The sequence below is a fragment of the Triticum aestivum genome, chromosome 6A (genome assembly GCF_018294505.1).
Source record: "Triticum aestivum cultivar Chinese Spring chromosome 6A, IWGSC CS RefSeq v2.1, whole genome shotgun sequence".
Lineage (NCBI taxonomy): Eukaryota > Viridiplantae > Streptophyta > Magnoliopsida > Poales > Poaceae > Triticum > Triticum aestivum.
Window position 1 is genome coordinate 15,877,395 of NC_057809.1, and position 14,107 is coordinate 15,891,501.

Genomic DNA, 14,107 nt, shown 5'->3' on the forward strand with positions numbered 1-14,107 from the left:
GCCCTGTCATTGAGGAGGATGTTGTTAGACTTGATGTCCCGGTGGAGGACGCGCGGCGCCGTCAACGAGGCCCCTCGTTACGTAGGATTTTTGAAGGGTTAGAATCCTTATGATTTTTTTCTACATCGGTTGTTTGATTCATAGGACTGAATCCTATAGAAAATTTTCCTTTGGTAACGTGTGTAGTATATTTCATTGGGAATCTAGCATCCACTCCAACTTTTTTTTTACTTTCTTTGTTTTTATTGGCATCAAACGCTCTGTGCTAATTCTATGGGATTGAAGCACTTCAATCCATTATTGGAGTATAAGAAGGACGAGTCATGGTACCGTCGCCTGGATGTTGGCGTGGCGCAACATTGCGGAGTATCTTTACACTGGAACTCGGCGAAGCTTGAACTTCGTAGAGTTTCTTGATTCACTGGCAACTCTGATGTTTGCCAAGTTACGCAGCACTGCCGAGTTCAATTATCGGTGTAGTCGACAGACGTTTTCTGGATAAAGAAAACTTGACAAACTTCGGAAATTACTCGGCAGATGTTTTCTAATGCCGAGCTCCGGATAAAAGAAACTTGACAAACATCAGAAATTCGGCATGCACAATGATTCAAATAGTGTCGAACGCTAGCAAATACCACCTTCGCTCTTTTACCGATTCTGACGCCTGTGGAAATGAACTAACAACTTTTTTTCTGACTGATTTTTGACCATAATCAGCGTAGGCTGCCCACACGCCCCACGTGAAAAAAGACCTGCTTGTCGTCGTTTGATCGGAGGCGCCAGTCGTCGGCCTATCGCTGTACCTGCCGGCCTGCGTATGTTAAATAACTTCGGCACAACGTACTCCATACTAAGCTTCAGAACTGGCATGTGATGGACATTTGGATGATCGGTATGTGTGTGTGTACCTTCCTTGGTAAGTGCTGTTTGTGGCGCCATTCGTCGCCCTGTAGTCTTCGGTGCCTACCTGCCGGCCGTACGTATGCTACAGACGACGAGGGCAAGGACACTCGTGTAAAGCCAAGCTAGAAAGTGTGTGCTCGACGTCGGCACCAGTACGTCTGTTATATATCGTGCGATCCAGTGTGTGATCCTCTTCGGACTGGACTTTTTCCCTACGTCTGGGACAACCATGACAAGACCAGGCGCCCTCGCTCACCTCGCCGCTGCTGCCGCTGTATTCCTACTGGCGACCACCACCATCCCGGCGGCCACTATTGGCACCGTGGTGCATTCGGAGGCCGATGCACTGCTGGCATGGAAGGCCAGCCTCATCGAGGCAGCTGCGCTCTCCAACTGGACCCGGGACACGCCGGTTTGTGATTGGGATCGGGTGTACTGCGAGAAACAAGACATCACGAGTCTATGGCTCCAGGGACTCGGTCTCTCGGGCGGGCTCGGTATGCTCGATACCGTGGCCTTCCCGGCGCTCATAACTCTGGACCTCAACGACAATAACCTCAGCGGCACCATCCCGGCAAGCATCTCGAGGTTGAGCTCCCTCGAATCACTCGACCTCAGCAACAACACATTAAGCGGCTCCATTCCACACCAGCTCTGCGGTCTAGTCTCCGTCAGTTTGCTGGTCCTGAGCAACAACCAACTCAGTGGAGAGCTCCCGAACTGTTGGTGCAACCTCCAGTCTCTGCGAGTCATGGACCTTTCAAGCAACAGCCTCGTTGGTAACGTCCCACACCAGCTCTGCAGGCTCCTCCTCATTGGCAATCTAGATTTGTCCAACAATCTGCTCACCGGGGAGCTCCCGGACTGCTGGTGTAACCTCCACTCTCTGGCGTTCATGGACCTGTCGAACAACCGGCTCACGGGGAAGCTCCCGAACTGCTGGTGGAACCTCAAGGATCTGCAGTTCATGGATCTATCAAACAACTCCTTCTCAGGTAAAATTCCCGTGGCTGTGGCAACCCACCACTGCTCTCTTAGGTCACTTTATCTCGCCGGAAATGGCTTTGTTGGTGCTTTCCCGCCAGTCCTAGAGGGTTGCAAGTCGCTGACCACTCTGGAAATGGGGAACAACATGTTCTTTGGTGTTATCCCTCCATGGATCGGAAGTCAAGTTCCAAAGCTTAGAATCCTTAGCCTTAGATCAAACAACTTCACTGGAAAATTTCCTCTAGGTTTATCACAGCTTTCAAAACTTAAGCTGCTCGACATGTCCAACAATAGCTTGACTGGCTCGATTCCTATAGGCTTCGGTAACTTGACGTCCATGAGGCATCCAGAAAACCTTTCAACTATAGAACACCTCTATTGGAATAAACGTGATGATAGGCTCGGCATAATCTGGAAGGGCCAACAGCATATTTTCTCAAACGCAATCCGATTATTAGCCGGTATTGATTTATCAGACAATTTGCTATCACAATGCATCCCTGAAGAGTTAACCAATCTTCAGGGCCTTCGGTTCCTAAACCTATCAAGAAACCATCTGTCATGCCGCATTCCCAAAGACATTGGTAGCATGTCTCTTCTTGAGTCCCTCGATCTATCATCTAATCAACTTATAAGAACCATTCCTCCAAGCATCACACAATTATCAGGGCTCGGCGTGTTGAATGTCTCAAACAATCTTTTGTCAGGCAAGATACCCATTGGGGGTCAGACTCAGACCTTCACAGACCCATCGATTTACTCCAACAATTCTGGGCTCTGTGGATTTCCTCTAAACATTTCGTGTGACAATACTTCACTTGCACCGGATAAGACAAATGGTGAAGAGAAGGACCACTAGATGTACTATTGTGTGATTGCTGGGATTGTGTCTGGTCTCTGGTTGTGGTTTGGGATGCTCTTTACAGTTAAGTTCTGGAGATGTGGTTTTCTTTCCTTTGTTGATGGCATGCAATGTAAAATTATGAAAAAGTTGTGACATTAGCTGTGTTATCTGTAATGTTGTACCTCTTTCATATTATGTTTTGGCGAATGTACAATGTTATACTCCCTCTGTAAACTAATATATTAGTTTATGGAGGGAGTACCAGTTAATACCATCGAAATCCCTTGGTAAATTTGGTCGCAATGCGTCTCACTCCCATTTTTCTTCTCAAATTCATTTGATTACGTTTTTGCCTGTACAAAGATTGATCGATCCCGCCATGGCACCATGCCATGCATGCACGCGGAGGATCGCAGCAGAGTTTCACGTGCTACTTGACTATTCTATCTATCTCTTCTACGATCGATCTGCTTCACCTGTAGAGGCTCGTCGCTGTCGTCGGCTGCGTGAACGTCTCCAGCCGCGGCTCCATGAGGTCCACCTCCTCCTGCTCTGACGACCGCCAGCTCCGGCCCATCGTCGTCATCATCGTCACCGGCGTGCCAACATTAACCGCGACCTCGCCCGACACGACAACGCCCTTGGCGTTGCTGCCGTTCCTTCCGTGCAGGTGATCGCGGCGGGGTCCCACTGCAGGCACTCCCTGGCCAGGTGGGCCATGATCTGCATGTCCTCGGGCGGGAACGTGCCCTTCAGCGCCGGGTCCGGATCTCAGCGGCAACAGGTTCAACGGCTCCATCCCGCCGCAGTTTGGTGACATGCCCAACCTCACCTTCATCGATCTCTATGAGAACAACCTCGTTGGTGAGATCCCGCGCCAGCTTTGCAATCTTCTCTCCGTCCGATCGCTGGACATGTTCCACAACCGTCTCACCTGGGAGCTCCCGAACTACTGGTGCAACCTCCAGTCTTTGCGGTACATGCGCCTGTCGGACAATCGGCTCACCGGGGAGCTCCCGGACTGCTGGTGGAACCTCCAGGCTCTGGAGTCCATGTTACTGTCCAACAACTCCTTCTCAGGTGAAATCCCGACGGCTAAGGCAAGCCACAACTGCTCTCTCATATCACTATATCTTGCCGGGAATGCCTTTTCCGGAGCCCTCCCACTCCTAGAGCGCTGCGACTCGCTCGCTATCCTCGACCTCAGCAGCAATATGTTTAACAACACCATTCCGCCGCAGCTCAGTGGCATGCGCAGCCTCACCGACCTCCGGCTCTACAATAACAACCTCGTCGGGAACATCCCGCACCAGCTCTGCAGGCACCTCTCCATCCAGATACTAGACCTGTCAAACAACCGGCTCACTGGGGATCTCCCGGACTGCTGGTGCAACTTTCAGGCTCTGATGTTCATGGACCTATCAAACAACCGTCTCAACGGTAAGCTCCCGGACTGCTGGTGGAACCTGGAGACTCTGATTTTCATGGATCTATTCAACAACTCCTTCTCAAGTAAAATTCCCGCAGCTGTGGCAAGCCACAACTTCTCTCTTAGGTCTCTTTACCTTGCCGGAAATGGCTTCATTGGTGCCTTCCCGCCTGTTCTAGAGGGTTGCAACTCGCTGGACACCTTGGACATGGGGAATAACAAGTTCTTTGGTGTTGTCCCTCCATGGATCGGGACTCACATCCCATTGTTGAGAATCCTTAGCCTCAAATCAAACAATTTCACTGGAGAAATTCCTCTAGAGTTATCACGCCTTTCAGAACTTCAGCTGCTGGACATTTCAAACAATAGCTTGACCGGCTCGATTCCGCTAGCCTTCGGCAGCTTGACCTCCATGAAGCATCCACAAAATCTATCGACTACGGAACTGCCCAACGAGTGGAAATACTATGATAGAATCGACATAATCTGGAAGGGCCATGAGCAGAAATTTGGAAAAGCGATCCAGTTATTAACCGGTATTGATTTGTCGGGCAATTTGTTGTCTCGGTGCATTCCTGAAGAGCTAGCCAACCTTCAGGGCATCCAATTTCTAAATCTGTCGACAAACCATCTATCATGTAGCATTCCTGAAAACATTGGTAGTTTGACTTTTCTCGAGTCCCTTGATCTATCATCTAATGGACTTACAGGAGCCATTCCGTCGAGCATCTCGAGCGTACCGTGGCTCACCACGTTGAATGTCTCGAACAATCTTTTATCGGGCAAGATACCCACCAGGAATCAGCTTCGGACCCTGACTGACCCATCAATTTACTCCAACAATTCTGGGCTCTGTGGATTTCCTCTAAACATTTCATGTACGAATACTTCGCTTGCACCAGATGAGAGAAATGGTGGAGAGGAGGACCACTGGATGTACTACTGTGTGATTGCCGGGATTGTGTCTGGTCTCTGGTTGTGGTTTGGGATGCTCTTTACAGTTAAGTCCTGGAGGCGTGGTTTTCTTTCCTTTGTTGATGGCATGCAATGTAGAATTATGAAAAAGTTGTGACATTAGTTGTGTTATCTGCAATGCTGTACGCCTGTACCTCTTTCATTCTTTTGGCGAATGTACAATGTTATACCAATTAATAGCATCGAATCCTTGGTAAATTTGGTCGCAATGCGTCTCATTCCCATTTTCCTTCTCAAATTGATTTGATTACGTTTTTCCCTGTACAAAGATAGATCGATCCCGCCATGGCGCCAATGCCATACACACGGGAGGATCGCAATAGAGTTTCTGCTGCTACTTGACTATTCCATCTATCTCTTCTACGATCGATTGCCTTCACCTGTAGAGGCTCGTAGCCGTCGTCGGGTGCGTGAACGTCTCCAACCGCTGCTCCGTGAGGTCCGCCTCCTCCTGCTCTGCTGACCGCCAGCTCCGGCCCATCGTCGTCATCATCGTCACTTGCGTTCCAATGTTAACCGCGACCTCTCCTAACACGACGGCGCCCTTGGCATGGCTGTCGTTCCCTCCGTGCAGGTGATCGCAGCGACGGCCGTCGTCACCGTCTTGCCACACCGAGCATTCCCGCGGCCTCTTGGCATGGAAGCCGGGGGCGAAAGCGCCGGCGGCAGCGGGCAGGTAGTGGCGACGGCGCTTGTCGGCGAGGGGCGCGATGGTGGAGAGGATCTGGACGACCTCGGTCATCGTGGGCCTGGCCTCGGGGTCCCACTGCAGGCACTCCCTTGCCAGGTGGGCCATGATGTTGGAACTCGGTCACAGAATCGATCACATCAAATTATGACAAACACGTGCACAAAAACTTGATGGCCAAAGGCATGTATCTGTTAGAGAATATGTTTCCGTAGCATCTCAAACTCCTTTCCTTCTCCTACTCAAACTCCTTGTAATATTCTTTGTACTCCAAGCTTGGCTTCGGCCGCATCAATCAATATAAACAGAACCGCGGCTCCCCTCGAGGGAGTAGGAACGCTTATTATCTTTCATGGTATCAGAGCCACCTCTTCTCCTACATCTAGCCACAAATCAAAACCCTAGAACCACATATCATCGTCTCCATGGCTTCTTCATCCGGCGTCGGTCTCAACCTCGGATCGCCGCCATCTGAGAAGCTAGCAAGAGGAAACTTCATCCTCTGGAAGACCCAGGTGCTCCCAGCCCTGCGAGGTGCGCAGGTAACCGGGCTCCTGGACAACTCTGACGCCGCTCCACCCAAGACTGTGGAGATCACGAAGGCGGACAAGACGACGGCCCTCGAGCCGAACCCTCTGTACGGGCCCTGGATCGCCAAAGACCAGCAGGTCCTGTCATATCTTCTCAACTCCATGTCTCCAGAAATCCTTGCGCAAGTCATCGGGAAGGACTCCACCTATGAGCTCTGGACGACGGTGAACAATCTCTTCGCCTCGCAATCACAATCCCGGATCACCAATCTAAGGATCGCGATCACCAATACCAAGAAGGGCACAATGTCGAGCTCGGCGTATATGGCGAAGAGGAAAAGCCTTGGGGATGAACTAGCTGCCGCTGGTCGTCCCGTCTCTGATCCGGAGATGGTGGACTACATACTCGCAGGACTCGACCGCGACTACGACTCCGTGGTGGCGGCGATCGGCGCTGTCAAGAACACAATCACCGCCGATGACCTCTTCGCTCAGATCTTCGCCTTTGATCAGAGGATGGAGATGCTGGGAGACTCGTCTTCAGGCGGGTTTCATTCATCTGCCAACGCCGTCTACAGAGGCCGCGACCAGTCCCGTGGTAGATCCCGTGGGCGAGGAGGAAGAGGGCGCGGCCGCGGTGACCGCGGTGACCGCCAGCCTTCTCCTGCAAATAGAGGCGGCGGATTCAGAGGACGCCCTCGACAGCAACAGCAACAGCAGGTACGCGAGCAACAGCATGACTATCCTGAGTGCCAGATATGCTATAGACATCATCCAGGAGGTGCACGTGTCTGCTGGTGGCGCTATGAAGAGAATGATCAAGAAGAGAAGGAGGCGCATGCTGTCTCCTATGGCGTGGACACTAATTGGTACGCAGACAGTGCAGCAACAAATCAAATCACATGTGAACTTGACAAGTTGACAGTACGGGAGAAGTACAACGGAGGCGACCAAATTCGCACGGCAAGCGGTTCTGGTATGAATATCACCCACATTGGTAGTTCAATTGTTCAAAAACCCATGAAAAATTTGCACCTTAAAGATGTCTTGCATGTTCCTCAAACTTCCAAAAATCTTGTTTCTGTTCATCGATTCACCCTTGATAATAATGTTCTTATAGAATTCTATCCTCACTTTTTCTTGGTTAAGGATTTGAGCACAAGGAGAATCATTCTTAGAGGACGGTGCGTGGGAGGCCTCTATCCACTCATATCATCATCATCATCTTCATGGTCCAATAAACAAGCAAATATTGTCACCAAGCCATCATCATCAAGGTGGCATAGTCGATTAGGTCATCCATCTTCAGTCATAGTTAAATATGTTCTTAGCAAAAATAAACTCTCTTATGAGAAGAGTGTTGAGTCAGTTTGTGATCCGTGTCAACAAGCAAAAAGTGATCAATTACCCTATCCCATCTCTACTAGTGTGTCTACTGCTCCTCTACAACTTATATTTTCAGATGTATGGGGACCAGCCCCTACTTCAGTTGGGAGATTTTCTTACTATGTAAGCTTTATTGATGACTATAGTAAATTTACTTGGATTTACTTGTTAAAGAAACGGTCTGATGTATTCCAAGTCTTCATCAATTTTCAAAACCTTGTTGAACGCAAACTGAACTCCAAGATCATTGCTATGCAAAGTGACTGGGGTGGTGAGTATGAAAAATTGAACTCTTTCTTCCAAAAACTTGGTATTTCACATCATGTCTCTTGCCTTCATGCTCACCAACAAAACGGATCTGCTGAAAGAAAGCACCGTCACATAGTTGATATGGGGCTAGCATTGCTAGCAAATGCATCCATGCCACTTAAATTCTGGGATGAAGCATTCTTAACCGCTACCTATCTTATTAATTTGCTTCCTAGTAAAGTCATCAAATTTGAAACACCTATTACACGACTCCTTGGTGTCACACCCAACTACACATCTCTTCGTGTTTTCGGTTGTGCATGTTGGCCCAACCTCAGACCCTATAACACACGCAAACTCGCTTTTCGCTCCAAAAAGTGTGTCTTCTTAGGCTATAGTCCCATGCACAAAGGAGTTAAATGTCTAGATGTTCCTACTGGTAGGGTCTACATATCCAGAGATGTAGTTTTTGATGAGTCAGTGTTCCCTTTTGCTTCCCTTCATCCCAATGCTGGTGCACTTCTCCGCAAGGAAATCCTTCTTCTTCCTCCACATCTTCGGTCTTTTGATCATGGGGGCGACAGTTGTACTAACCAAAGTGATGATATTCCTGCTGGTATTGGTTCTTCTCTGTTGCCTGTACAGGTCCCTGGTGAAAACGGCGCTCAAAATAATCAAAATTTCGAAAATCAAGCTCAAGATCATCTTATATTTCATGCTGAGGAAGGAGACGAACCTGGCACAGATGATGAAGCTGATCCGGCGGCGCCCGCAACTCCTGTTCGTGCGCAGACCTCGGATCCCGTGGCCAAATCAGCCTCGGATCGCGCTCCCACCAACCGCAGCGCTGATTCAGCAGCAGGCGGGACCAGCTGCGGGGTCGGCTGCGGGGCCGAATCCGCCTCGCCCAGCGCGCGCCACTCCCACGCCGCCACCTCAGCAGCAGGCGGGACCAGCCGTGGGGCTGAATCTCCCTCGCCCAGCGCGCGCCTGCAACCGCGGTCGGGCGGTCGATCCGCTGTGCCGGCTCGGGCGGCTGGCACCCGTGTGGTGGACACACAAGCGACCACACCAACGGCTACAGGATCCTCTGCGTAGGTGGCGCCAGATTCGCCTGTGTCATCACATGCAGCTTCCTCGGGATCTTCTACGGCGAGTGCTCCTGTGGTCCAGCCAGTAGTTTCTTCACGAGTTATGACTCGATTACAGAAAGGTATACGAAATCCTAAAATAAGAAAAGATGGGACTATACCATATGGAATGTTGTGTATTTTAGGAGAACCAACAACATTGAATAGTGCACTTGATGATCCTAAGTGGAAGAAGGCAATGGATGAGGAATATTCTGCACTTATGAGGAACAAGACATGGCATCTTGTACCAAATCAGAAAGATAAAAATATCATCGATTGCAAATGGGTTTACAGAATTAAAAAGAAGGCAGATGACTCCATTGACAGGTACAAAGCACGTCTCGTTGCAAAGGGTTTTAAACAACGTTATGGTATTGATTATGATGACACTTTCAGTCCTGTTGTTAAAGCTGCAACTATCAGACTTGTGCTAGCCATTGCTGTATCCAAGGGTTGGAGTCTACGACAGCTATATGTACAGAATGCGTTTTTGCATGGCATTCTAGAAGAGGAAGTGTTTATGAGACAACCACCTGGTTATGAGGACAAAAAGTCACCACATTATGTTTGCAAGCTTGACAAGACACTCTATGGTTTAAAACAAGCACCCAGAGCATGGTACTCCAGATTGAGCTTACAGTTGAAATATCTTGGTTTCATTGCCTCCAAAGCTGATACATCATTGTTTATTTATAACAAGGCTGGAGTAGTCATTTTTGTGCTTATATATGTTGATGATATCATAGTTGCAAGTTCTTCACAAAATGCTACTAATGCACTTCTGCATGATTTGAGCTCAGAGTTTGCCTTGAAAGACCTAGGTGATTTGCATTTCTTCCTAGGTATTGAGGTCAAGAAAACTCAAGATGGAATTGTGTTAAATCAGGAGAAATATATCACTGAGCTTCTGTCTCGCATGGGGATGAAGAATTGCAAGCCAGTTCCTACACCTTTGTCTTCCTCAGAAAAACTTTCAGCATATGAAGGTGTGCCACTTCAGGAGGAGGAAAGTACAAGGTATAGGAGTATTGTGGGAGCATTACAATATTTAACTCTCACACGTCCAGATATCTCATTTGCTGTCAACAAGGTTTGTCAATATCTGCATGCACCTACTTCTACACATTGGTCAGCTGTCAAGAGAATTGTAAGATATGTAAAGCATACTATGGGAATAGGACTTCATTTCAAACGGTCTAATTCCTCTCTTGTGAGTGCATTCTCTGATGCTGACTGGGCAGGATGCAGTGATGACAGAAGATCAACTGGAGGCTTTGCAGTATTTTTTGGGTCTAACCTTATTTCTTGGAGTGCCAGAAAGCAAGCCACCGTGTCACGGTCAAGCACAGAAGCTGAATATAAGTCCTTGGCAAATGCAACTGCAGAAATCATTTGGGTTGAATCACTTCTTGAGGAATTGGGAATCAAGAAGAATCGTATCTCATGTTTATGGTGTGATAACTTGGGAGCAACATATTTGTCTGCAAATCCTGTGTTTCATGCAAGGACAAAGTACATCGAAATTGATTTTCACTTTGTGCGAGAAAGGGTTGCAGCCAAGAAACTCGAGATACGGTTTATTCCCTCCAAGGATCAAGTAGCAGACGGTTTTACAAAGGCATTGCCATCAAGACCATTTGAGGAGTTCAAGAGTAATCTTAATCTAGGGTAGTTAAGATTAAGGGAGGGTGTTAGAGAATATGTTTCCGTAGCATCTCAAACTTCTTTCCTTCTCCTACTCAAACTCCTTGTAATATTCCTTGTACTCCAAGCTTGGCTTCGGCCGCATCAATCAATATAAACAGAACCGCAGATCCCCTCGAGGGAGTAGGAACGCTTATTATCTTTCAGTATCATGCCTTTTTTTTTCACTTTTTTATTTTCTCCTTTTCTCACGGTTACAATCTCACGCAGCCGGACCTGTATTTATATACAGAACCGACCGACCCAACTCTTAGTATTCCTAAACGGACACATCATACAAACCTATGAGGACTCTTGCCTAGACCTACTCGGACTCCTAACACGTACTGGACCTGGACTAGTACTACCAGGCGTACAAGCCAACTAGTACTACTCCACGGCAGCCAGCTAACTTGCACCTAATTAGCACTAATCAAAACTAATTAGCTCAAGATTACTCTAACACATGATCTGCATCTCCTCGGACGGGAACGCGCCCTTCAGCGCTGGGTCCGGCAGATCCGCCACCACCGGCCTGCTGTCCCGCAGCCGCGACGTTGCCCACATCACCAGGTTCTCGTCCGCGCCGCCCCTCTTGTGCACGGGCTTCCGGCCGGTGATGAGCTCCAGCACCACCACGCCGAAGCTGAACACGTCCGACTGGAGCGACGCCTTGCCAACGATGGCATACTCGGGCGCGAAGTACCCAAAGGTAGCATCCGCGCCGGTGAGCTGGAGCAACTCGCTACGCCGTCATTCATCAGGCACTTGGCCATGCCCAGGTCAGTGATCCCTGACCTCGAACCGGTCGCCGAGCATGATGTTGGTGGACTTGATGTCGCGGTGGAGGATGCGCGGCGCCGCCGCCTCGTGGAGGTACTCGAGGCCCCTTGCCGTGCGCAGCGCCACGCCGACGCGCGTCGCCCGGTCCATGGGCTTCCTGTTGAGGTCGTCCAGGCACTCCCGCAGGTTGCTGTTGGTCATGCACTCGAACACCAGCAGCCGCTCCTGCTGCCGACCATGCCGCTCCGAGCAGTACCCTAGCAATGGCACCACATGGCAGTGGTTCAACTGTGACAGCAGCTCGATCTATTCATTCATGGAAGAAGAAGATGCAGATGCCAATCAATGGTCGTGAATCATGGATGTTCTCTTCTTTAGAGATCAGACTTTTTTTGAGAAAGTTCAGAGTTCAGACTTGAAAGAGTAAAACAGAGCTCTCTCTCCTCCGCGCCACCTTCGCCCCACGCGCGCCGGCGCCGGCGAACTGGACTCGATGGACGCACGCTCCGGCACCCCCTCACCCTATCCTACAGCCACGACCCCTCCGCCGCCGCCGCCGCAAACCCTAGCGTGGGGAGCGTTGGCCTCGCCTCCGCCGGAGCTCCTCCGAGCATCGGCCTCGCGCGCGGCCTCTTCATGCCGCCGCAGATGACCTCGGCGGAGGGTGGCGTCGTGCGGGCGCCCGCCGTGATGAAGCGACGTGCCCCCCCCCCCCTCGAAGCTCCCAAATGCGGCGCGGCCAAAGAAGGGTAAGACATCCGCGAAGAAGAACAAGGCGGCGGACGGCTCTGGCACCTCGAAGGCGTCGAGGTAGAAGCTTGCAGGGCGTGTGACGGGTGCGGCGGCTACCGAAGCGCCGGCGAGCTCACTTGTTGGGCCGGCGGTCAACGCGCACAATGTGTTCGAGGATATGCCCCAAAGGTAGAAAATTTTCCCAACTTTTTTTTCTTGTAATTTTTTGAATGCATTCATATAGATAGCTAATTTGCATTGTTCTATATACTTTGTAGTCTCAACGATGATGCATACATGTCAACTATGGGTGTTGGCTCCAACAATTCGCATTGGTCTCAAACCAATGACATGCACTTCGATGACCATGAGTTCGAAGTGGACGAGGATGGTGAGGGCATTGTTGACGCACCGAAAGGAAGAGCGAGCAATTACACCAACGCCGAAGACATCTTACTATGCAATACTTGGTTGCAAGTGTCGAGGGATCCATCCGTTGGAGGTGATCAAAGTAGAGATGTTTATTGGCTTCGGATGAAGGAACACTTTGATGTTCGCAATGTGAGTGGAATTGACCGCTCCGACCGATCTCTTCGGTCCCGGTGGTCGACAATCAATAAGGATTGTTAAAAGTGGGCGGCTGCACAAAAGGCGGTTGACAAGTTGAACCCAAGTGGTACTAATGAGGATGATAGAGTAAGTGTCATTTCATCCATGTTCATCATACTTGTTGTTGGTGTTTGAGTCCTAACTTGTTTTGTTTTCATGTAGTACAACATTGCACAAAACTTGTTCAAAGGAGAGGAGAAGAGGACCAAGAAGGGGAAGATCAAGAAAGGAAGGCCATTTACCTTGCCTCATTGCTTGACGTGTTGAAGGGTGTTGAGAAATGGAAGAAGTGTGATGATTTGGATATGAGCAACAAACGCAAACGAAAAATTGAGTTGAATGGTGATGAGGAGGAGGATGCATCAAGTGATGCCGGCAAGAGAAGCCCTACACCCAACTCGGTTTCATACTCGAAGCCAAAACGACCGGATGGGTGCGAGAAAAACGCAAAAGAAAAGAAGAAGAGGAAAGGAGATGATGAGCTCAAAAATGTTATGGAAGCTATTGTGAAGGCAAGAAAAGAAGCCAACGAGGTTAGGAAAATGGCAAGGAACCAAGATGCCGCGGCCGAGGAGAGGAGGGTGGCGGCCGAGAAGAGGAAGGTGGCTTTGGAGTAGAGGAAGGTGAGCAATGAGGAGCGAACTAGATTGTTGGATTGGGAGAAGCACTTGTTCTTCTTGAACACATCTATCCTCAATGAGGCGCAAAAGGAGTGGGTCAATCTTGCCCGTGAAGAAGTCTTGATCCAAAAAAGAGCCATGATTCGCGCAATGGGTGGCGGTGGCCTTGGCGCCATGGGTGGCGGTGGCCTTGACGCCATGGGAGGCATGGGTGGCTTCGGAGCTATCATGGGAGGCATGGGTGCCATGGGTGGCTTTGGAGCTACCATGGAGACCATGGGAGGCATGGGTGGCTTTGGAGCACCTCCCAGCGCCATGGCCGGCATGGGAGGCATGAGTTTTGCATCTCTCATGAGAGGCATGGGTGCACCTCCGGCCACCATGGGCTGAATGTCTTCCGGTGTGCCTCACACCCCTTCCCATGATGATGCCGTTGAAGATCTTGTCAACACCGTGCGCGACAATGATGAGGAGGGGGAAGAATCGTCTTCGGAGGAGTCGGATGAATGGGAGGAAGATGAGGACGAAGACGAGGACAAGGTTTGATGTGTCTTTC

General features: G+C 49.8%; 1 protein-coding gene and 1 pseudogene across 1 annotated transcript; one reads left to right on the forward strand and one right to left on the reverse strand.

Moving 5' to 3' along the window:
- Positions 1–1,132: 1,132 nt before the first annotated feature.
- Positions 1,133–5,235, forward strand: LOC123129310 (receptor-like protein 46). The gene is made up of 3 exons (XM_044549527.1): positions 1,133–2,037; positions 3,519–3,633; positions 3,703–5,235. The coding sequence occupies exons 1-3, from the start codon at positions 1,133–1,135 to the stop codon at positions 5,233–5,235; spliced, it is 2,553 nt and encodes an 850-aa protein (XP_044405462.1).
- Positions 5,236–11,266: 6,031 nt separating this feature from the next.
- LOC123129311 (receptor-like serine/threonine-protein kinase NCRK) lies at positions 11,267–11,908 on the reverse strand (annotated as a pseudogene).
- Between the last annotated feature and the right edge of the window lie 2,199 nt (positions 11,909–14,107).

Coding starts and splice junctions, on each gene's coding strand:
- LOC123129310 (XM_044549527.1), top strand. CDS start 1,133: ATGACAAGACCAGGCGCCCTCGCTCACCTCGCCGCTGCTGCCGCTGTA. Junction 2,038..3,518: donor CTGGAAATGGGGAACAACAT/GTTCTTTGGTGT, acceptor CAGCGGCAACAG/GTTCAACGGCTCCATCCCGC. Junction 3,634..3,702: donor AGCTTTGCAATCTTCTCTCC/GTCCGATCGCTG, acceptor TGCAACCTCCAG/TCTTTGCGGTACATGCGCCT.